This window comes from Arctopsyche grandis, chromosome 8 (assembly GCF_051622035.1).
Source record: "Arctopsyche grandis isolate Sample6627 chromosome 8, ASM5162203v2, whole genome shotgun sequence".
NCBI lineage: Eukaryota > Metazoa > Arthropoda > Insecta > Trichoptera > Hydropsychidae > Arctopsyche > Arctopsyche grandis.
The window spans coordinates 12,617,296-12,643,897 of NC_135362.1; the positions used below are offsets into that span (position 1 = coordinate 12,617,296).

The window sequence follows — 26,602 nt, forward strand, 5'->3', positions numbered from 1 at the left end:
ACTAGACGCCTATCATGTGATTCACTCATCGTATATTATATTGTACAGTTTTGAAATTTGCATCATTTTGGCGTAAAGATTGATGGTGAATTTTCTTGTATGTACATATGTACTATGTGCATATATCATATGTCAATTGGCACATTTCTACCTGACGGAACCAATTCATGTGAGTAATATGTATGTAGCTTAATTATTGATACAAACACTCTTCTGGGCTTAAAAGCCAAATCCTTTTACTTTATGTAAAGGTTTTCGGCTAGTATTTTAGCTCAAAATGCTCTGTATTATATTGTTAAATGTCAGTATAAATAACAACTGGACAGTATAAAAATTTCTATCTAAATCGAATCAACCTTGTGGTGATGCCAACCGAAAAGTAATCAAAATATATAAAACTTAACATTTAACAGTAATACTGACCATTTGATATACATAAATACTGACCATTTATTATTTATACTGAACGATGGATATTGGCCGTTTAATATAAATACTAACCTTTTATATTTAAATACTGATAAAGACTAAAATACTTTACAGTAAAATACAAGCCGATAAATAATATTTACATAAATTGATGTATCACCAAATAAAGTTGTTGGTTATTTGGATTAAAATCATAAATGATATTACTTAATTAATTTATTACTTTTATTAAATACATGTATATTATTTTTTATATAATAAATATATTATTTTTTATATTATATATAAAAAAATAATATACATATATCGTGTGCTTTGTAGAATTTATGTACACAAAAAGTGTATCGTGTGTTTGATGGAATACCAACAAAAGGTGAAATTTTGGTTAAAATTTGGTAATCAATATGTCTATGTCTTATACACATATGTATGTATGTATGTATTATCATCATCATCTACAACCGCTCACCATTCACGGCTGGATGAAGGCCTCTCCAACACGCTTCCACTCGTCTCTTTTTTGCCCAACTCTCATCCATCTCCCCCTATATTTTCCTAATTTCGTCTACCCATCTTCCTTGCAGTCTTACTTTTATCCTTTTGCATTCTCTCGGGAACCATTCTAGCACTTCTTTTCTAGAACCATTCTAGCACCTTTCGTCCATTCTTCTAGCCACGTGGCTCGCCCATTGCCATTTCAATATCTTTACTCTCTCCACTATGTCCACTACTCTTGTTATACTTCTGACCCACGTGTTCCAATTTCTGTCTTTCCTCGTTATGCCAAGCATACAGCGTTCCATACTTCTTTGAGTGCATTGGTCTTTGTGTATCAACTTAGTGTTCAGTGTCCAAGTTTTACATCCATCCGTCATCACTGGCAGAACGCATTGATCGAAGATATTTTTCTTCAGGCAGATTGGCATTTTTGATTTAAAAACAACATTCATTCGTCCACGTGCACTACATCCTAATTTCATACGTATCTTTATATCTTCTTCTTTACTACCGGACATGTCTATTATATGACCTAAATATAAATAATTATTTACTACTTCTACTTTTTTGTCATCTAATGTGTTCAATAACATATATGTATGTACATATGTATTATATATGTATGTATATATGTACATATCTAACACTTTAATAGACTAATTCATGATTCATCTTTTCGAAATATTGTTGGTACTGTTGAATAATGGTTTCTGAATAATTTACCTTGTTTAAATTCAGTATCACGTGTGTCTATTGAATCATTAACATTCATGTCATCTGTAATATCATAAGTTCACATACTGATTTTCCTGTGTCGATTAGTCATAGTTTTAATAGATATTTACATAAAGTAATTCGAAATTCATGATTTATGGTATAGTATTAGGGTTGCCATAATAAATTAATATTATATGTAATGTTTTCAGAAAGACAAAAGAAAAAATACTAAAATCATTATAAATTATAATAGGTGTAAAGGATGTTCATATTTTTATGAAATACATACATATATACAGCTATATGTACCTATGTATATATCATATATATTTGATATTATAGCATTTTTTGACATATTTTAATGATGAATTCTGAGAAAATATAAGTAATATGATTTGAAATTAAATTAAGTCGTTAAATTTTGAAATATGGTTTTGAACTAAAAATTTTAAGTTTGAATTTAAATTTTTTTTTTATTAATTAAAATATCGCGAAATTTTTATTCAATCATTTATGGATTAGATATTAGTATTTTTTGATTATTTATCTTCACGATATTTTTTTATTAAAATTACACGATGTATGTACATACATATATCCACACAATATCATGTCAGCCATTTTTTGTCACTCGTCTTCCCGAAGTCTTAAAATGTTTCCCAGAAGAAAATCTAATACACTAGAGAAAACCACATATGTATGTATATCGGAGATAATAATTCACATAATGTATTGTATCTATATTTTAGAAAAGTTTATGTTTGAAACTTATGTATGTATGTAACCAATAATAATTCAAACAGCCCCACGGACCTTTTCAAAGTTTAGACCATTACTCGCTTTGAAGTTTAAACCTTGCGCAAGTTCAACGATCTGAAGGGACAATAAAATAGCAAAATGTATAACAACAGTACCTGGAAAATTTGAATTAACCAAAAAAAAGAAAGAATCCATTAGTCTTTTATGGGTATATCGTTTTGATACTGACGCAGACCAGACTGGTGTCCCAGCGAACGCCACATCAAAGCCGTCGACGGCAATAAAAATATGTTTCTTTTGGCGCCGGTTTCACGTTACGAGGCATAAAACCACGCTTTATTGTTGCCACTGGCTCAACATTTATTGTGGTTTCGCTAACCAGACGCGAAACCAGGTTAATTTCTGCACGAGGCGGGGAAAACGCGCTTTTATTTCCGCGTTCGGGCCGACGTGAACTTTCCGTCGACCCTCGTTATAATGGAGGAGTTTTCCTCGCACGACGTGAAAAGCCTGAAAGGACCCCGACCTCCCCACACCCCGCTTTCACAAGCTTGCTCTCCTCCATTTTCCACCCCCCATTCACGACGACATCGAAACCCACGAGGCAGGGTTCATTTGGACGCTTTGTAAAAATGGCAAACGCATGTGTACGTACAATAAGTGACGTTTACGTTGGGCAAAAGGACAGTATTTGCTTTTTCTACACATATGTTTTATAACATGTAATTTAGAATGAGATTTTTCCGTCCATGGTATTAAAACTTTCTGTTGAACAAACATTACATGTTCATATTGTTAGTAAGGAAATATTTTAATTCGTATTTTTATATGAACATACATGTTTAAATCTTTTCTAATGCAAATTAATTAATAATAAAGCTTTAAAACATTTAATGTTTCTTATCTACTTTGTACTTTGTACATATTTTATCGTGCACTTACGTAGCTAGCTATCTTCTATATGATATTATATTATTCTCTTGGGTACTATATCAGCCTTGTTCGTATTCCATCCAATTTTCTAGCCATGTGTTCCATTTATTTCCATTTAAGCTTCTTTACGTCACTAAGTCCGTTAACTTCATACATATTTCTTACCCAAATTTCGTTCATGTTTCGCTATACAAAGCATACTTTTTTCAGAAAAACATTCAATATTTCAGCGATTCCAAATTTCAAGACAATCATGTTGATCGAAGAATTGTTTCATATATTTATTAGGCGAATAGGCCTAGTTAAATTATGTGTTGAAAAATCTACATATGTATGTATGTACATACATACATATGTCAATTTAACTAGTCGGGAATTTTCCTCTTCCTCTTTCTTTTCCCACATAACCTTATATGATGAGATTCTAGAGGCTTTCTTTCTCTGTCTAAAGGTTTTCTGTATCTAAAAACTTAATGAATTAATACCAAACACATTGAAGAAAATAGCTCTTTTATACAAACATACAAAAATACATCATATGTGCCATGACAGGAGTTATTCCAACGCGACACACATGACTAGATTATTTTTGTACATAAGTACTAACAATTTTACAAACGTAACAGTACATATATAATAGATACATCTATGTATGGACAATTCATATTTTTTTAATGCACAGCAAATTTTCGAGAAATACATTATATATGTACATAGGTACCATATGTTTATAATATTCGACAAATTCAAGATGATAATAGCTCGAATTTGCGAGAAATTTATAGGGGGATGCTGATTTATTCGACCCGTCACAACAATTAAGAAAATTTAAGCTAGAAAAATTGGAAAATTATAATAAGACATGGTCGATCTGTGTTTTAATAACTACAAGATCTCGCCAGCAGCGTATTTCACCGGAACTTGAACCCACGACCTCTCTACTAGTATGTAATACCTCCACCAGTGCACTACGCTGTGGTTGTGGATAGATAGATGAGGATAGAATTCTCAATTTATAAGTTTTTGATCTTTTGATTCTATAAAATACTCGTTGAACTTTGACAGTGCCGAAAAGCTTATTGCTCTCAGAAGCACCTATTTTTGATATTTCAATCTTTAATTATTATATTTCTGGATGAAATTTCATTAAAACAAAGTACGTATACATTCTTTTTGATGACCACTTTATCTGGGGGTGGTAGTTTAATAAATTTTGTGCATTCTCAAGATGCTGGCTTATCGCAATTCGTCGAATCATCTCTGGTATTTTCCAACGTTCAACAACATCTTCATAAATATTACAGATGGTTTTCTAGACCATCCTGACCTAATTTTCCCGACTCTCTTATCGTAGCCATGCAAATAAATATCATAATACTACGCTTACTAGAATTTTTAAAAAAAAATTTATCCATCATTAAATCAAAATGAATGCGAATTATGTTTCTTTAAAAATATAACTCGATAACGATCAATTTCCGGAGCTTTGTTGGTGTGGCTAAAATGACCTCCCTAATAAACCTTTATTATACTTAAGTACATATAAATGAGTCGTGAATCATACTGTGTAAAAGCGGGCTTTAATATACATAATAGAATTATATTTTACGATTGTAATTAATGAATTTTAGATTTAAAAGCACGCACAAAAACTTCGTTGATTAATAGTCGATAAAAGTCGTACTCGACTATTTCATTTCGTTTTGTTGACCGGCTAAAACGGTCCTTTGATTGATTGTTTGAACTCCTGATTCATTTCCTTCATTCGATACTACATGGAATTACGATTTTAAACACCCGTCACTTTGATGAAAGCTTTTAACAATAAAAAAAATCTCATACACTCAACTCAATTCGACCGAGACGTATTTTTGGCCACGTAATAATTCCTTCTTTTGCGCATTTAGATCGCGATGTATTGGAACGTCAATGTCGATACAGGGCTGCGTAGATTAAAAATATATTAGGGGTTGATAGGACGATTAAACAAAATCCAGTTCTTAGTTCACGTTCATTCATTTTTGGCCTTTGCAAAAATATTAATATGAAATTAAGCGGGATTGTTGCCTATTTTAAGAATCAAAAAAGGGATTTTAGCCATTGGAATACTAATATAAATAGACAAATGAATTTCGTAACTTTTTCCTTGTCCCTTTATTCTATTTATTTATATTTTCATGTTATAAATGTGAGTTTTTAAAGGCTGTGTTTTATGACCTTTTTTGTTAATTATATCAATCAACCCTTTCCACTCGTATGTCGAGCTCAGGTTGACATGACCTTCAAATCTCTTTTTAATCGGCCACAAATGATAACTGTAATGATAACTTTTTTATCATCTCAAATTAGCTGGTGAACAGTTTCATTTGTGTTTTAGATTTTTTAAAGATCTAATGTTTCTCAAACTTGCATTTTTGTAAAGCGATGTTTTTGTTTTCAAAAAAACAAACAATATTTCAAATATTTTGATTTTCATTAGAATTATTCACAAACTATGTCTTCAATCTACTTTTTTACTAAAAGGATACCTTTAAATCATTAATATAAAATGTATTTAGCTGTCATTATATGATCATTATAATTAAAATGATATACAATGACAGTGATTAAAAACGATTTTAAATAGTCAAAATAATGGCAATTATTTTTTTCATAATAGAAAAGAAAAATTTGTATATGGAAATTTCTAAACAATAAAAAAACATTCAATTTTAAATTGATTTCCGAATTATTCCGAAATAAAATGATAAAATGATAATTAAATAGTAAGCCCTTAAGCCCACCAAATACATTTACATACATACATACATATGCTGATTATGGAGAATATACTTAATTGAATAAATCTGTTTACTCACCTTTTGAATAGATTGCATTGTTCGGAATAGTATCGATTATAAATATAATATATACATATGTATATCATCATTGTTTTAAGCCATTTTTCAACAAACCATTCAAAACTTAGCACCCGCATGGATATTTTCAAAAAAAAAATCACTTTTTTCGTAACTGAAGATTTCTTAGTCATCCCATTTATTAAGATTTGAGCTTGTAAACTTATCGTTGATATGTACAGGTTGTTCAATATGTGAAGGCTCACCCCCACCCTACGGAAAATTTGCGCATAAATAACAATCCTACCTTGCGCACCTTTCCGAAGGGTGGGGGCAAGCCTTCATACATTGAACAACATCTACATACATATCAATGATAAGTTCACAAGCTCAAATCAAATTCAAGAGCTCACGGCATTGACGCGATACGCAACCGATGATAACTGACGGGCGGCGTGGACAAAAATTTTATTGCAAGCGAAGTCTTCTTTTTCGGCGGGGATAGATAGATAAATTGATACTAATAGAGATAAGTGCGGCTTGAGTTCGATAGCCGGTGCCAGCCCTGATTATGAAATCATATCGCGAGTGGGGGATATACTCGAAGCTCGCGCTCGGCCTCATCAGCCCCGACCAGTTGGATACATTAGCTCCAGCCCGATGACTCGGAAGCTTCTTTGTGCCTCTCAGTTTGTGTCCAGACCCCGACCAGTGAATAGTGTGAATAAATAATAAGTGTGGATGGTCGTGCGATTTTTGATATCCACATCAAAGTGACCCCAATGTGTACGTCTGTTGAAAGGGTTGAAATTTGACGTTTTCGTAACGTCACATGCGAACGTCCCCATTGTGGAGGGTTTCGATCGTATAATTTAGATTCGAATGATGTATGACTAAAATGTTGACTTGAACGTGTTGGCGCACTTTCGATAGATAAATCAATAATATTATTGGCTTTAATGAAGCGCTATCGCTGATTGAGAGTCCATGCGTTTCGTCGTATTTTTACAATGCAACGTAATCCTTTAATCATATTACAATAAATGGGTACTTTATTGTATTGAATCAATAAAAAACATCAATTATCGAATCAAATTATTATAATATAAGTAACATTAGGGAGATGTCGAGTTGTACCCATCATAAATCAGGGGAAGGACTTACTTCCAGGTCCGTACTAACTATGTATCATATGTAATGAATTCATTTTACTCCTATTCACTTGATTTATCGATACTTTTATCCCATTATATAATATGTAAGTTCCTGACCGACTATTTCAATATTAGTTTTAGATCAAGTAGTTCAAATTCAGAATGCATCCCATAAGATTAATCGTATTTGGGTAGTTTCTATCTAATATAAACCTTATTATATCGAATATTTGTCTGTAGAGTATTAATTTTTAATTTCCTTGATAAGTTTTGCCGATGTTCTTTTGGTATAAAACTTTCTTTTGAAAATTCTGCTTTTATCATTCTTCGAGCATGCTTCAACTTCTTAATTGAGACCTCTTAAAAAGTTTTACGGTTTTATGTATATCAAAGGATCCTGCGTTAGCCTTCTAGGGATCCTCACAACTGCACTCCCCTGAAAAATATGCTTCGACTATCCGAAATTGACATCTGCGAGCTGGTATAGGGCTTTAAATTATACATGGTTAGTTTGGCTGGAATTTCCAACTCAACCAAGGACCCAAGTCTTGAACAAAAGTTATATAAGTTTACTTCAACCCCTTGAGGAAACCAAATAAACTTTTCCGCTTTTGTCTTGGTGTGAATCCGGAACTTTTCAGCCCATTTAGTGTGGAATTAAACTGTTGTTTATTTATTAATATATATACCCAATTAAAATATGTCCGTAAATAAATCGTTCATTAGTTATATTAGACTTGATTATAATTCTGACAGTATGGTATAATAGTTGTTTTGATATACACTTTAATACCCCAAAGTAGTTAAGTAGAAATTTTATTTATTTAATATTTAAGTAGTATACATAATTATTTCAAGTAGTTACTAAAGAATACATATGTTTAAATAATTAATGTTATATGTACATTTCAAACTATCGCATTGTATACGTTTAATATTTGAAAGTTTTAACCAATATAATAAGTAATTTTTTGGATATACTCAAATTTATTAATCGCTTTTCTTCAATATAAAACCAATGTTAGTAATAGTGAGCAAGATTAGCAATTATTGCTTACTCTTAAACAATTTAAAGAGTGTGCTATACGCTGTACAAATTTTTTTTTATGAATTTGTAGATGTTAACAAATTTATCATGTGGACTAGTTCCATCAGGTATAACTACATTAAATTGTTTGTACTGTTTGTTTTATTCTAAATCGTATATTTAACTTCAGGTATAGCTATGTATGTACTTCACCGTATCGTACATTTTTACTGTATGGTTTTTTCCGTACATGGAAAGAGGAAGATTCTCATTGGTGAGATGAATTCTGATTGTGCGGATTTTCGTATCAAAAAGTTTAAATAAAATCGTAAAAATTAAAGGAAACTATCTGAATTTTATGATCACTCGTATGTATTTTTTTATATATCATAGATTGGATTGTTTTGTACGTATGTAAGTATCAACAATTCCAAACATTACATTAGGCACAATTATATGTAGAATAAAATAGAGACATCAATGATATCAACATTTTTCTTGATAAACAGTAAAATACACATTTCACATATTTAATAAGAATCAACGAAGTCAGGATGCCAGAAACTTAAATTGGCGAGAAACTGGGGGGGGGGGAGGATACCAATTTATTGGAGCTATCACAAAAATTCAGCTAGATAAATCGGAAAATTATAGCAGAGACAGTCGATCTACATATGTATTTCGCCAGAAGTGTATTTAATCGGGACTTGAACCCAAGACCTCTCTACTGCCAAGCGATAGCTCTACCAGTGAGCTATGCTGTGGAAGATATATTATATAATATATCTAATATATACTTTCGAAAGAGACTTTATATGTACATACATATGTATGTAAGTTTTGGTTCGTAGAATCCGTGACGTTAAATTTAATAAAAAGACAAATGAATATTCAAATAAACTTATTAAAATGTTTACTATTAGATTAGCCATGTTTAAGCGGTTTATATTACAAATTCCGAGCGAAGCCGGGTAAAACCACTAGTGTACGATAAAGAAGGAATAAATAGACAAACTCGAATTCACGGATTCAAATTTCAAGCCTACGATATACGATTCAAACCGATATATATGTACGCTCTAAAGATAGTACATTTATACTAGTGGTGCTTACCCAGCTTCGCTCGGTTCCACTTTTGACGATATCTTCCGTTTTAGCAAGAATATAGGAAAAGTTACTTGAAATGGAAATGCAGTCTAGTAGTGAGAATACCGTCGAACCATGAAAAAATTATTTATTTGTTTTATTATTAAATTTATTTGAATCGAAAAAAAATATTAACGACCGACCAATCACAAACGTCTTTGACTAATTCAACCAATCAGAAACGAATTACAGACGCCATTTTATATATGACACTAGTGATATGCCCGTTGATTTCAACCGGTGGCTTGGGAAAAGAATTGATACACGAATTAAAATAAAGTTATATATTATACGAGTATATATAAATATGGTGTAAGGTAATTTATAGGCGCCCGCGCATATTAAAACGATCCCCATTCGCCCGCGTTGAAATGATGAATGAATGTATGTGTGTGTGTCTTCTTGGATGTGTGTATGTGTGTACGCTCCCGCGCAGCGCATCTGATGCTGACGCCACCTGGTCCAAGTCATGCGCGCTCAATATCCGGAGCATATGTCAGAAGCTCCACACCCCCCCACTTTCCCGCTACCCCACGTCCCCTCGACACGATCAGTCGTCACGCCACACCCCTCTGCATAATGTTTACTCCTGATATTCTAAAATTTGTTTTTTTTTATCCCCATACTTTTCGATGCACCGCACATACATACATATGTATGTATATAATGTTTTTATATATATTATTATTAAGATGTGCTATTAACATAAATATAGCACCTATTTTGAGTTCATTAAAAAGAGTTAAAGTTTTTCAATAGGAGGTTGTTTGTTGTGATAAAGCGCACCTAAACGGATAATTAGTGGCGCTTTGGGGGTGAAAAAATAAATGCGAAATAATTATTTCAGCTGAATTCGTGTTCTCCGACGGGCGGAAAATGAAACGAGGCAGAAAGGGGAAGTTAAAAATAATTGGAATTCATTAATCTTCACTTCGTGCCCAGCTGCTAAAAGAAGAAAGCGTATAAAACGATCGCAGAAAAGCAATAAGACTCTGATAAGAATACCCATTACACTAGCGATCCAATATTAAACAGCCCAAAACTAAAACTGATTCATATTGAATATATACGTTTTTTATATTGAACAGTGGAGGGGAGGGGGGGTCGTAATAAAGTGCTCGCGTTAAAATAAATTGTAATTAAATGGAGTGTTTTCAAACATTTAAGTGAAATTTCATGTTTCTGCGGAAACGTTAGAAAATTGTGTGTGTGTGTGTATTCGGTAGGTTGAAAATATGATAATGAGGTTCAAAAGCAGCAGGCATCGCTTTCTGTCAGAATGGTAGAACGTTGGCGCAATGCTGTACTCAAACTAAGAAAAAGGTTACATATTAATGTTAATTTTACATTTAAATAACAATAGTAATTTATTATATACGTATTCCGTTCCGGAACATACCCACTACATGTATTATGCAATGACTTCAATTGAAACTTAAGTCACTAAACTTGGTGCGTCGCTTAATAACGGGTGCCAAAGTGATATATGGTCATATTGTTTTAATTTCATTTAGACGCAAACCTAAATCAAATTTCGTATTAATAATGTGCGAATTGTACAGTATTTGCAACGTTGTATAATCAGTACAAGTTTTGGGTAGTTGTTTGGCATGTTATACGTATTGTATGCTTTCGGTCAGAATTGCGCACTTGTTTATTGATTATTTGTGTTATTGCAGTTTGGCTGTGAGGAATGGAGAAGACAATGGACCCACAAAGAAGGAACCTGGCCCTACAGATCTGCTGCTATACGATGGAGAACCACCGTAAGTAGGATTGAATTATATTTTATTTATCTCATTGAAATTATAATACAATACTGTACAAGTAGTTAGTTCATCACAATGCCTACTGAATTTTTACTGCTGAAAGTGTTGGTTTGAAAGCTTCAAGTTCGGTCTTTTGATAAGGTCAAGACTTGAATGATATTTACATATATTCATTGGCAAGAATTGGATGTTATTTTTGGTCCGTTTCTGGCAACAAGATTGCTATTAGCTCAAAAATAGAATGCCGTTAGATAAAATAAATGCATTTGTACCGACAAGCATATAAAAATAAATAAATCATTGGTTTGAAATTGTTATTGTTAAAGGTCAGAGTCACGTGGGAGTCGAATGAAATTTCGCGGGCCGAACTTGCCAATTGCTTTATATCTTTCACAAAATTATTATAATTTGTTAAATTACAATTATTTTTAAACCACACGGGGATATATTAACTGTAATTATTATTATTAAATTAAAGGATATTTAATATCAACTTTGAATATTTCTATGAAACGCAAAGTCACAAATTTACTTATTTTAATTTTAATTTAATTTTATTTGTTTATGTATTTATACCAGGAGGGCATATCAGGTAAACCCAATGCGCCTTCCTGGCCAATTACAATTTTTTTTTTCATTTTTTAAATCCATTTAAGCAAAACGTTCAAGATGAGCCTTCTAATAAGCAAAAATTTTCCAAGACACATACAAAACTAGATACGAAATTTTAGTTCAATATACCCAAAGGTTTCTGAGAAAAACATAAAAAAACGCCAATTCTCCAGAAAAGTACTACTTCCGACTGTTAAATATATAAGTCATGTAAATGGTGGACATCATCATTTGATGGTTGTACCTCCTGTCTGTGCAGTTTTTATCGGATGGCTCCTATTCATAGAGCTATCTGACTTCTTAATTAAATTGTTGCTGCCGTACCTGAATGTGATATCTTCCACGTCAGTGAACGTAGGAGATGATTTTAAGCTATTGTTCTGGTAGTCTGTGCTCATCATTATTTTCATAATTGGATGTGATGTATGAGTGAATTTTGATCTTCTCTCTTCTATTCGGGCCTCACAGGGCTGTTTTGTATTCATGGCTGGTACGTATGTATGTATGTATGTACATATATTGGTGCTGACTGTTGATGCAAGACATTCCCAATTTTTCTCATTATTATATGAGCCATTTTATTTGAAAGTGGCGGAAGTCTAATTTTAATTTTAAAAACACTATTTGTGTTTGACTTAATTTACAAATAATTATCACTTATTTTAATTCGAAACGTCCAGAATCTAGGGAAAACAGAATAAACGTATTACAGGCCACCAGTATTTTTAAATATTGTTAAACGCAAAACATTATATTAAATATTTCAAATATATTCACTTTCAAATATAGCGACTCATATGTTTTACGACTACTTCTATTATTATTTGAACTTTAGCTGCTATTGTTTTTTTTATGTCCTATTACTAGTCGGCTTCGCGCGATAAATGAAAACCATGAAAAATATCTTGTTTTTTTATTAAATTTATTTGAATCGAAAAAAAATAATATTAATAAAAACGACCGACCAATCACAAACGTCTTTGACCAATCCAGCCAATTAGAAACGACTTTAACGAAAGCCAATCAGAAACGAATTACAGATGTGTAAATATGTATTTTTTTCTGAATAGTTATACATTTTTTCCTGTAATGCCACAATGGCCCAAACTTAAAATGAATAAATTACACATTTTACACAATTACTTGCTAAGAAATTTACATTTGAAATCACATTGTTTAATCCTTATATGAGTATATATAATTTTTTTATAATCTGTGAATGTTTGTTTGCTGTTTAGGTGTGTGTATGTATTTGTGGTTTGTGTGTGTGTGTGTGCTTATGTACGCATATGCATACATGTATGTATGTTTACTTGAGGTGTGCGTGCATTGCACGGCACATTTCAGGTATCAATTCCCAACGCATGTGCGCTTTATGTGTTCATGCATTGTTGTTTATTTTGTACTTGGTTATGTACAGTGTGGTTTTTTTTCATTAGAGCAGTGATGTGCGTTGTTCTTGTGCGATATTCAACAACCGTCTCGTTCTTGGGGGTGGTGGCCTCATGTTGAGGGCTTTAAGGATCGAATTCCTTGACCTTTAAAACGGGCTTAGTATGAGTATATTTAAATTTTAAAAAATTGCATAAAAACACCGTTTATGATGTATAAATAACTCCAAACACAAAAATCAATGGAAATTCACCAAAGACGAGACTGAAGAGTGCGTTTTTGTCAGCATTTTTGTCGTGTTGTGTCAAGTCAACTTGTTTCACTTTACACGCAACCTTACTGAGACACTTCACTATGCAAAAAGCTATAAAAATGTATATATACTTCATTACTAAATCGCTAGATGCAGGGCATCAAGTTGATGTGATCTATACCGATTTTGCTAAAGCTTTTGATAAGGTTGATCATTCAATACTTATTAAGAAATTGGCCAATTTTGGTCTATCGGATAATCTTACTGATTTTTTTACTTCTTATTTAAGTAATCGTCGTCAGTTTGTTTGTTTTGATGGCCATTTCTCTGATGTATACCTCACATCTTCTGGCGTGCCCCAAGGCTCTAATTTGGGACCTTTACTGTTTCTAATATATGTGAATGATATTGGCTCGGTACTTTCAGATTCAAATTTTTTACTATATGCTGATGACCTCAAGTTATTCATGAAAATTGATAGTGTTTCTGACTGTGAGGTCCTTCAGAGTAATTTGAACTCTTTATGGTGCTGGGCGACTAATAATCATTTACCTCTTAGCGTTAGTAAATGCAATATTATGTCTTTTTCTCGGTCTTCTAACCCCACCTTATATCAGTATAATCTTGGTGGAACTCCACTGTGTAGAACATTATCCAAAAAAGACCTTGGCGTTACGTTTGAGAGCAGATGGAAGTTTGGTATCCATATTTCCAATATGTGCAATAAAGCTTCAAAGATGCTGGGTTTCGTTTTACGTAATGCTCACAATTTCAATAATTTAAGAGTTTTGCGTCTTCTTTATAACGCATTGGTCCGAAGCATTTTGGAATCTGATGCCATTATATGGAGTCCCAGTGAATTAACTCACTCTCTAAAAATTGAAAGAGTTCAAAGGAAGTTCCTCCGCTATCTATATATGAGGGAGTTTGGATACTACCCTCAACTGTTTCCTAGTGCTTTTGTGCAAGGTTCTGTTGGCTATACTTCCCTATCTCATCGGCGGGATATGCATCTTGTGTGTCATTTCTTCAAATTATTAAGAGGTGATATTTACAACCCAACTATATTGGAAGAAATGAAATTTTGGGTTCCATCTCGCCTCATTGATTATCGATTGCGTCCATTGTTCCAAACTATTAAAGCAAGAACTAATGTTCTTGCTTTTTCACCAATCGCTCGAGTCTTACGCTGCTTGAATTTGGTCAGCAATCACATTGATATTTTCAATATTTCACCGGATAATCTATCCGTATTTTTACTGTTTTTTACTTTTAATTCAATTTAAACTATTTATATATGTGTTTTTTTTTTTTTTGTGTATTATTTTCATTTTTGATTTTTCAATTTATTAATTCTCAATTTTTCAATTTTTAATTTTTATGTACAATTTTTTAAATGTTTTATTTTATTTGTTTTTCTATTATTGTTGTTTTATTTTTTCTTATGTATTTGATCTTTTATGTATTGTCTGGCCACAGTGTCATATTGGGGTGACCTGTAAAGACTCTGTGGTATACTTGTATATTAAAATAAATAAATAAATAAATAAATAAATAAATATGAACTTGTGACGAACACTACTTAAATCATTATTCTTTGCAATTATTGTTTTACGTATACAGTATATACTACATGTTATTGTTTTGAACTTTTCAGGCCCAGTCTTGAAGAGATTCAAAGCTGGGGGAAGTCTTTCGATAAGCTCATGCGGAGTACAGGTAATTTACATACACAGGACATATGTACATATATACATATACCCACAAATATGCATTCGTATCTCAGCACTCGGCGTGAACTTTCCTCCAGAAATAGAGATAGGATTTTCCTCCGTTTGTTTTTCCGTTTGCCCTTATGCGCTTTTCTGGCACCGAGGTATCGCGTGACCTCATTAAAACTTGGCACCTCGGATAACAAGTCTCCACGTAACACGGTTTCGACGACACTTCAACTTGCAACACATTCGAGCTCGACACTTCATTTACTCCCCCTCCCCCAGACCAAAGTAATTATATGGTCGAGTGCGAAATACATATAAATATAACTCGATTAATTGCGTGCCGAAGCTTATGTATATATATATGAAATGCTCTCGTTTAACTACGCGTAAATAAAGCGATGTCGGGGGTTCAAATCGTTTACGGTTTAATTACCGAGCGTTGTTTGCGAGGCTCTTTGGGGGTGATAATGTTCCATTATTGGGCAATCGAAGTGTCCATTTCCAAAAACCATGACATAGGTGTACTTTTGGTGGAAATTTTTGATATTTTGTTCGGTTTAATGCTCGGTTTAACTACTTATGTATATATATATATATATATATATATATATATATATATATATATATATATATATATATATATACAGTGGCGGACTGGGACTGAAATCAGTGCATGCCAGGAGTCAAAGGGGGCCCCACCCAGGGTTAAAATAATTTGTCCCCCCCCCCCCCATATAACAAAATTTTCTTCTTTCCATCACGCTAAAAATCAAGGGAAATTTTTTTTTTTTTCAAAATTGGGAATAAACAAATTTAGGTACAAGAAAAATGGCAAAAGCAAAATAGATCCATAAATTATATTGTATATTTCGTTTTAACCCTTGTCCTAGGTAAATATAATGCATCATAAAAGAATGCGGCATAAAAGCGGCTTTTACTTTCGGTAGAAAACAATCAGGGACGTCATTTCAGCTTTTTCTTTGGGGGGCAGGGCAGGCAAAGATTAGTCAAATTGAATTTTTTTTCAAAAAATCTTTTTTATATCGGAATAAAAATGGAAAATATTCTTTACCTTATTGAGTTATAAAATATGAAAAAAATAAGCTTATTTTTGAAAAAGTAATTATAAAAAAATATTATGTAAAAAGAAAAAAAAGCGCCGCAGGCGAAAATTTTTTTCCACAAATCTTTACATAGTCAACATTAATCGACCATCAAACTGATTCTCCAAAAAACTATCAATTAACTTAATTTCTACCGACTGTCTTGTCACTTTATCTATGTACATATGTACGTAATAACATTAGATAAAGTTTTGTTTTGTTTTTTTTCAAAGCACATAGCAGCGATAATTTTATTAGTTACCCAAAAGTAACATACATAAGAAATACACGTAGCATTCATAGATCCATAGTATCTCATTAATCATTAAATTCATAATATTTTCTAAATTCACACTATTCCTTAATTTAGGCGAGTGCCCCCCTATGGCCCCCCCCCAAATTACGTCCCTGAAAAAAATGCATAATATTTTCAATTAATGTTAATCGAAAATCAGGATTTTGGGGAGGGGGCCCCTATCCTATATTTCTATTTACATGGATGTGTCTAGATTAGGAATAGATTTTATATTCGGAAACTGTTTAAAATTGTGTATTTAAATCTTACTATATCATCGAAGTATAATCAAATGTTATTTTGAAAGTATGAAGTAAATTTAAATCGCTGGTTGATGATGAATCATCCTATCAAAATTGTTTTAAGCAATTTGTTTTTTTTTAAGAAAATTTGTTTATTCCCATTTTTATTTCAGTAGTTAGTTGTTACATAGGTATTGGTATATACATAATCTTGAGGTTGGAATAGGCCCGGCAAAAGGGCCCACGCAAATGTTGAAACTTACATTTCAAGCCTAATAAAAAAGTTAACCGATCCTTGGGCTGTTAAAGCAGGTATTAGTTATTTGTGTATATCGTAAGAAATTTGTTTTGTTGAAATACCCAAACTGTAGGTCCTAAAGTTGCAATATCCTATACATTTTTACACACGTGAAATAGTTAAAAAGTTATTTAATTTTACTGAGGGCCCATATTTTCTAACAGATAGTGGGGCCCACATGCCATCGGGCATGTTCGCTTGTATGGCCAGTCCGCCACTGTATATATATATACATATGTAGTTGACAGTTTGTTTGTTAGCCCGCTATGCAAATGTGCGGTTTTCAATTCAGAATCGTCAAATTTGGTACAGTACTATATCTTATAGTACTGTAGCGTGGATTTCTAGAGGGTTTTCCGTGATTGGTGACCATATTTTTTGGAGAAAATAAACGGCACAAAGAATCGTTTAATAACATGAAAAAAATGATTTATAAGTTAATATCATTTATTGGAAAATATTAGCATACAAAATTTAAAACTTAAATTTGAAATTTGAAATTAAAATTTAAAAGACATTCACCGCTGGAATTAGTCTGATGATCAGATTAAAAAAATTCAGATATAAAAACAATGTAACAACAAAAAACAATGATACATCACGGAAAAAGTATATTTTTGACTGTACAAATTGTGCATTTTTTTAAACGCTCATATCTCATGAACAGAAAGAAACCAACAAAAATCATTGTCATATTCCAATTTAGTGGGTCAATCTTAGTAACGATTGATTAATCTCTACTCCTGTAATTTTTTTTTATTGATCAGTGTGATCAATACAGGTTTGATAAAATTTATAAATTGCATCTTTAAATATTTCGGCGTTAATATTTCTAGCGATAGTCGATATTGCAAAATAAAGAACGAAAGGGCAATTTTAGAATATAAATAAATCTAAAGGACAGGCTAGTGAAATAAAGGACTGTACTCTTAAATAAAGGACGTATGGTCAGCACAGTGATCGGAGTGAAAGACGCAGCTAGTATTGGTAGTCGTAGTTTATTGTTGTTCACTCGTCAGCCGGCCAGCTCCGAATGATTCACGGTCCAAAAGCGCCCATTATTTATAATAAAGCGGTACTCTCAGCACTGATAGATCATTGGTCGATGGATCGCGAGACCTTATTGGTTGCTGTATACGCCGAGGCCTAGTAGTGGTAGTTTATTAGCGATATTAAACCAGTGGTTGACGAGCATTACAGAACTTAGTATATACATACATATGTTATAATACATGGTTTTTGGAGAAGATATAAAATTTTCAACTTTTATTCGCCTGGGTAACACTGTACAATTTTATATAAATATAGTTTAAAATGATTTATAAATTTCAAATGTCGTAGGGCGCAGACACATAGAGTGGTACGTGGCAAGTGTTTTTTTTTTTAAAGATAGTTCTGCACATGTAAAAAAAACGCTAGCACGCCTAATCCTTACCGGGCCAAAACTCACCCCCTATAATGTGTGATACATTTTCCTTGTGTTGATATAGGTTTGACAATGATCGATAAAGGTGATTCGCATATTTGAAAAAATGTAGAAAAAATTTGTCGAAATAATAAGATCTTATGAATTAACAATGATATAAAACGCGTCCATTTAAAGCTGGAGTCTACCTAGGTCTACCTACATATATAACGCATTCATTCCTTTAATTGAGATTATTTAAAAATAAGAATATTCATATTTTCCACAAAAAAAGATTATTATAAGTAGTCACCGGAGCCTGAGGGGGCCGTGTATTGTTCAAAGGTTGTAAATTCATTGTTAAAGGTTTGTCGAACAATGGATAGCACTGTGACTATCCTAATTATAAGTATTTCATTCTAAAAACCTTATTTTTTATTATTTGATTTAATACTATTGTGACGAACGCCATTCAATATACATACATACACAATATTTACGTAGTCGCAGATTTTATCTTGTATTGGAATTAAATGATTTAATTACATCTTTAATCTTTATACACATATTATATGCGATATTTCACATTAATATCATCAATTGTACAAATTACGTATGGCAAAATGAATTTTGAATTAAATTTTATGATTTCAGCGGGTCGAAAAGTCTTTCGCGACTTTTTGCGCTGCGAGTATTCTGAAGAGAACATCTTGTTCTGGCTGGCATGCGAGGAGCTCAAGCGCGAAACAAACCCTGATGCTGTGGAGGAGAAAGCGCGTTTTATCTACGAGGATTATATCTCCATCTTATCACCAAAAGAGGTACAAAATTAATAAAACCTATGTGTTATTATATAATAAGGCAATATAGTCTCGTTCTGTATCCTGGTTTAGAATATATTGATATACATATGCACATAGATCTTTAAAGGTAACAAGTATGTATATCTTAACCAAAAAAGTTAGCTTAACCTGAAATACTGAATAGAAAACTTGTTGACATATGAAGTGAAAGTTTTGCTCTTTATTCGGAAAAATTCACGTTTTCCACGAATAAAGATCTTTTTTTAGAAGTCCATTAATCGTGTACTATATATAGTTTAAGGTTCGTTTATACCAGTACAGCACATACCGGCAACTACACGTAAACATCAGTACGAAAAATACTCTTTAGTAGATTCCATATGGAGACATTTATATGTTTCGTAATGTGTATGTGACGTACCGAAACAGCAGCAAATGACACGATCTATTCATACTATACAGCAGTACATGTCACCAAAACGTAGCCCATCGTGTAAATAATCACGAATGACGCCACGTCTTTGTGGCGAGTGCACCTGTACTAACGAAAGTGTTGTCATGTACATGTGTATGTTTTCGGAAATGTCATGTTGTGGCAGTATCGTCACGCTCTTGTTACATTTCTCTGTCTGTAATGTACATATATTAAGGTGATCATTTTACATATTTTTAAAGACTTTAATAAACATTCGAAAACCCTTGATGCACATTTATGAATATAAAAAAATCGATTTTAATATTTATAAACAGGCCCAACCCAAGGATTCTACCAAGACAGATAACAAAAAAACAAGTACTGTGCCGGTAAAACCAGTACGAATGGTCACTTTAATGTATATTTAAGCTGATTTTGCCTTGCACTCGTCCAAAACAAGCATGAACGTGCCGAAAACGAGCGGTGCTGTATAGTATGGACAGAACTAGTCTTCCGTGCAGTGCTGTGTTGTGCCTTAATAATACATATGTACATATCATCATCATCATCTACAGCCAATCGTCATCCACTGCTGGATGAAGCGCTCTCCAACACGCTTCCATTCGTTTCTGTTTTGCGCAACTCTCATCCATCACACTACACACATTTTCCTAATTTCGTCTACCCATCTTCCCTGCGGTCTTCCTTTTATCCGTTTACATTCTCTTGATTACCATTCTAGCATTTCTTTTGTCGACCTTTCGTCCATTCTTCTAGCCACACGGCCCGCCCATTGCCATTTCAATGTCTTCACTCTATCCACTATATCCACAACCATTGTCATACTTCTCACCCACGTATTCCGTTTCCTGTCTTTCCTCGTTATGCCAAGCATACAACGTTCCATACTTATTTGGGTGCATTGAACTTTGTGTAGCAACTTGGCGTTCAATGACTAAGTTTTATATAAAAGTGGCATTTTTTATTTAAAAACCGTATCCATCCGTCCAAATGCACTCCATCCTAATTTCATACGTCTCTTTATTTATTTTTCTTTACTACCGGACATGTCAATTATTTGACCTAAATAATAAATAATTATTTACTACATCTACTATTTTATCATCTAATGAAATGCTATCATCAGGCATGCAATAACTATTAAACATTAGATATGTACATATATGAGGCTATAATATATGTAATACAGAGTTAAATAATGAGTTTCTCATATGTTCTTATTAATTTCAGGTATCTTTAGATTCACGTGTTAGAGAAGTAGTGAATCGCAATATGGTAGAACCGACACCACACACGTTTGACGAAGCACAACTTCAGATTTATACCCTCATGCATAGAGATTCATACCCCAGGTAATGCATTCGATCAGTCTTATTCGATATGAAATTTTCGTGTAGGTCTAAAACTAATTGTGTGAATAATTTGTCCGTTTCAGGTTTGTAAATTCAGGACTTTACAAGACGCTAGCACAAGTGGCAAACAGCGGAACAGGAAACGGAGAGGACTCCGGGGCCAAATCACCGGATTCGGGCAAAGTGCCCTCGATCGGTGACAGAAAGGCGAGCAACACTGATAGAAAAGAAAGCTTATCGGACAGAAGAGAAAGCAATACTGAAAAGAAAGAAAGTGCACCCGCAAATAATATCGCATAGTAACTATTTCTAGTCTTTAAATAATTATTATAAAAGTTTCAGTGCGATACATGTGCAATGGGCAAAGTTCCATCCTTCCATTACCACCAAAAAAGACTGGTGTTAAGATAAATTTAACAAAGATTTAATAATGCGTGCTAAAATTTATGAAAATTGCACGCTCACGTGTGTGTGAGTGTGTGTGTATACAATGTGGTCGGGATAATTTTCATAAATTTCAACACGGTGACTTTCTGTCGAAAACGTATTCTAAAATTGTTTCTATTAATAATTTCGTCGGTTATTCTTTTTTATACAATTGGTGTTATTGGATTTCGTATTTTATAATTAAATAAGAATTTAAATGTGGCAACACTCAAACAAATACGTTTGTTTCGTATTATATTATAATTAACGCTAAAACCAAATTAAAAAGTAATAATAAACATTTCAGAATCTAAAACAATGCGATTTAATAATAATAAATGTATTTTAATAACTTGTATGCATTTTTATAATGAGAAAAAAAAACATTTTTAAAATAATTTTATTGTAACTGTATTTTGTATATTTTTTAAAATCCACCACTCTTTACATGTGTGAATATCGATAATGAATTTTATTATGATTATTATTATTATTTTTATTAAACTTCACATAATTCATAATTGATTGCTAATAAATATAAAAAAAATCATAAAATCATGTAATATTCCCCATTTGAATGAATGTTGCCACATGAAAAAAAGGTGACCAAATAAGTGAATCTATATAAATAAATATAGCAGTGAAACGGATGCATCGATGAGATTTTAATAATATAAAAAATTAACAAATAATGGATAAGATGATGCTAGTCAAGTGTTTTCTTTATTTACTTAAAGTATACTGAGTCATTATTTATCGTATTTTAAAATAAAATGGACAAGATTAATCTATGAAATGATAAAAGATCTCATTCATTAATAATATAAATTTGTGGAAGTGTATAAAAGATGTGTGAACTTTCGACGACTTAGATAATTTTCAACTGATAAAATATTATAATAGAATTAAATTCACAAAAAAAAAAAAAACATTAAAAAATCTTGAGAATAATCAATTATTAGTATTGTTATTATCGTTTCAATTATACAAATCCATATCAGATCAATAACTTGTTATGTATTTGACTGTATAACCACACACATGTAATAAAATGTTACTGAGCATTATTTTTTCTGTGATACCTAATATTTATCTCCCCTTCGCGGTAATTGAGGATTCTCAAAGTTTTTACTTGAAATACGTAAAAGCGTAATGTAATAGTGCCATTTTATGTGTTACCACTTAATAGTATTTTAAAACACTCGTTCGGTCGGCCCTTCAATTCACCGAGTCTCCGAAGGCCCATTTCGGCGACTCGGTGAATCATAATCATACTAAATCAGTTAATACAAATTATACATCCTTACAGGGAGTCCGTTAGTACTTTAAAATATATTCATAATTAATTATACATATTAAAATATTTAGCAATTACATACATACATACAACTGGCGAAGCGTATTGGTTGAAAACCCTCTATTTATAAATGCTATTATTTGTTGTGATTTTTGTTATTCATCAAATCAAATTTATTTAATATAAATTATATATACACAATACATATATTTACATCTTTTAATATATTACATAGTCGTAAGAATTGTTGTGAAAAATCGATGTTTATAGTATTAATGGAAATGTAACGCACAATGTGAAAGCATTTTAAATCATCTTTTATATATATACCTATATATATTATATATATTTATATATTGTTTTGGTTGCATATATATATATATATATATATATATATATATATATATATATATATATATATATATATATATATATATATATTTATCATATTTATAAACCTTTAACTGTTTCAATATGTGAAATGATACGATAATGTTATTCCGCCCGAATTATCAAGTTTTCGGCATTTATCGCATATGCAACGCCATAAAATTTATTTCCCTGCATGGCATTTTTTCCGCAGAGCTATTCAATCGATGATAATATATATACATATATATAATTCTGAGTAAAAAGTGACGTTTTTCATTCGAGCTATGAAAATTGCTCAATATTGTTATCTCTAAGGCGACGGAAAATTGTTACTATTCCGTATAATATATTGTATATTCTAAATACCAGTTCAAAATTATTCGATTGTATTCAATACTCATATATTAGAGTGTTGCGATGTTTTTTATTGTTTTTTTTTTTTTCAATTTTGCCGAAGCTTGGGGCAAGTGAGATTTGTAAATGTTTTTTAAATCATATTTCGAATATTAAGTCTTATGTGACGGTCCTAATTAACCATATTTATTCGTATCGTTTCATACAAATGCACCACTAAGAAAAATTGTTAAGCATATAAATATATATCTAATTATTTATTATAGAAATTGATTCTTTCTCGGCGTGATTGTTTTATCTTTTGTTGTGGGAATTAAAGATTCAGTTCGGAAATATTGTATAATAAGTGAAAGCTTTTGCGAACTTAATCTTTAATGACTGTTTAAAATGTCATTTCTCTAACCATCACGGAATAAATATGAAAGGGAGGCTGTTTATAAATATGAAAGTAATGGATTTTATTGTTTATCTGACATTATAGTTATAAACCAATCTCAAAAAGCTGATACAATTTATCAATTTAAATTTTAATATGAACAAATTTTGTTATTACTTTATATTATTTATTAATTAAGCTAACATGATTTTCATTGCGATGGACGATGATTTGTTGTGAATTTATTAGTTGTCATATACACCCAAAAATTAAATAAATTAATAAATAAATAGATAAATTGTGTTCAATCGAAAAAAAAGATAATTTTAATTTGTTTTAAATATCAAAATGGACTATTTAATACTCAAAATGAATAAACGTATATTGATTTGATATCACCATGTAGTTTTCTTTTGGGATTGAATTATAATAAATTGTTCAAAATATAATATGTACGAATTTGAATGAGTATTAAAATTCACACTTTAGGCACCAATTAAATTTAAATCCGTAAAATTAGTGTCGAATTTAGTAAGTTCTATATATATATATATACATACATATAAAATGTATATACAAAAACAATTATAGGAATTTTAAATATATATGTATATATATATATATATATATATATATATATATATATACATAAAAACTGTTTGTGTCACAAATTTTAGTTTAAAAACTCTGTTCTGTTGGTGTTTAAATTTAAAAACAAATAATGAATTATACAAATTGTTTAAATTTGTAAAGAATAAAATCCTGTGAAGATGAAAAATTAATTAAAATCTACAAACTAAATGATCCTTATACGTTTTTGATTCTTTATTATTGAATTTATATGCATATATAATTTGTACTTCACTGAAAACATACATTTATAACATAATAAATCCTTACAATTAGAATCGAACGTTTATGATTTTTATTTTAACTACGCCTTACGACAAAATACTTACATATATAAATCATAAATATAATAAAAATACATATAGCACGATGATTTAAAATGTATTTACACATATGTATATGCACGTACGTGTACGGTATTCAAAAGAAGCAGAAGAATCAAAAACGAAAAGGCATCACTCGTATGATACGCGTTGTAATTAGTCATCATTGTATTTTATTGAATGTTCAGAGTAGGGACCCTAATTCCTTCATAAGAGGAATATTACAGCTAAGATTTATTAGATGCATACTAGAGCAATGTCTTGTGTACACGGCGATCGACTCAAATGGAAACCCCCCGACACCGAACACCGAGTTTCAATTTAAATGTATATTCACTTAAGATTTCGTTTGTAAATTGGTCGAAACCCCTGAAACAGGGATCGTGGGAACAAAGATTTCAGAGGCGAAACTTGGCAGCTAACGGTACGGTTTTATTACACAATAGGTTATAATTGATGTCCGCGGTTAAATATGTCATTTGTATATTTCGGTGGATCGTTCCGTTTTGGGGTTTTCATTTAAATTGATCGACCGTAATATTATCGGATCTGTATAAAATAATACTTCGTACAAATCTCCATGCCTACCCTTGATTTGTTCATTTTTTATGCTCAACATTAATCCTGCCAATTTACGAACTTCACTATCCAGTAAATTAGATAAAAATTCAGCACTATTAGATTAAAAAAATAAATGTTTTTCTTTTGAATTGAGTATTCTGTAATTATTTAACTTGTCAATCATTTTCTTAATATTCAGTATGCATGGAATAATATTAAAAAAAAAACAAAACTTGATCGACGCTTATACCTGTCATTGAATGTATAGGTTTTAAACGAGTGTAAAATCATTGCTCAAGCACAAAACATTCAAAATGATGAAAAAAAAATTGTTTTAACACAAGACTACTTCTCTAATGGATTAAATTAAGTAATACTGTTTGTCGGCTTAAGGTACAAGCAGATCATCTGCATGCAATAATCATTTTGATATTAAAATTATGTATTAATCATTATGTATTATACATATATAATATATATATATATATACAAGAAGAAATGTATGACTTAAAGCCCGCATGTAAGTTGACTATACACGAGAGGAATTTATTCGAAATTATAATTATTATATAAATCATTAATAAAGTCAAATATTGAAATGAATAAAATAAAAGTACAATCTTTAATTGTGTAAAAAAGTGGGTGAGAATCCGTTACAGAGTATTTTAACGCACGACTGAATGTAGCGTTGAGTCAACGTTAAACAATCAATTTGCAAATACAAATATAATACATTCCTAGATTTAAAGTTTTCAATTACAAGTTGTTTTCTCAAATGAAATTATATGTTAATGAATATATATATACAAACACACATTCACATTGTGAATTTTTAAACAAAAAATTCAAATAAAAAAAAAAACAATTGAATAAAATTAAATGTAACGATTCAAAAATGTGTACAAAAACATATATTTGAAGCAGTATCGATATTTTTAAATCAACTGCGGCATTCGACAAATTAAAGTAGTAATCATTGCCTTTTATTGGACATTATCTCAATTATCCAAAAGGCAATAAACCATTGATAGTAGTCTCGCTCCAATTTGTCTAACGCCATGTCTGACACAGACTCTAATCAT

General features: G+C 31.4%; 1 protein-coding gene across 2 annotated transcripts; it reads left to right on the top strand.

Moving 5' to 3' along the window:
* The first annotated feature begins 6,812 nt into the window (after positions 1-6,812).
* Dhit (regulator of G protein signaling double hit) lies at positions 6,813-22,522 on the top strand. Of its 2 annotated transcripts, none has more exons than XM_077436858.1 (7): positions 6,813-6,959; positions 10,348-10,823; positions 11,180-11,266; positions 15,184-15,245; positions 19,245-19,411; positions 21,060-21,181; positions 21,265-22,522. In XM_077436858.1, the coding sequence occupies exons 2-7, from the start codon at positions 10,780-10,782 to the stop codon at positions 21,479-21,481; spliced, it is 699 nt and encodes a 232-aa protein (XP_077292984.1). In that variant the 5' UTR covers positions 6,813-6,959; positions 10,348-10,779; the 3' UTR covers positions 21,482-22,522. The 2 variants fall into 2 exon arrangements, with proteins under 2 accessions (XP_077292984.1, XP_077292985.1); XM_077436859.1 differs by having other exon boundaries at positions 6,813-6,893.
* The last annotated feature ends 4,080 nt before the right edge of the window (positions 22,523-26,602 follow it).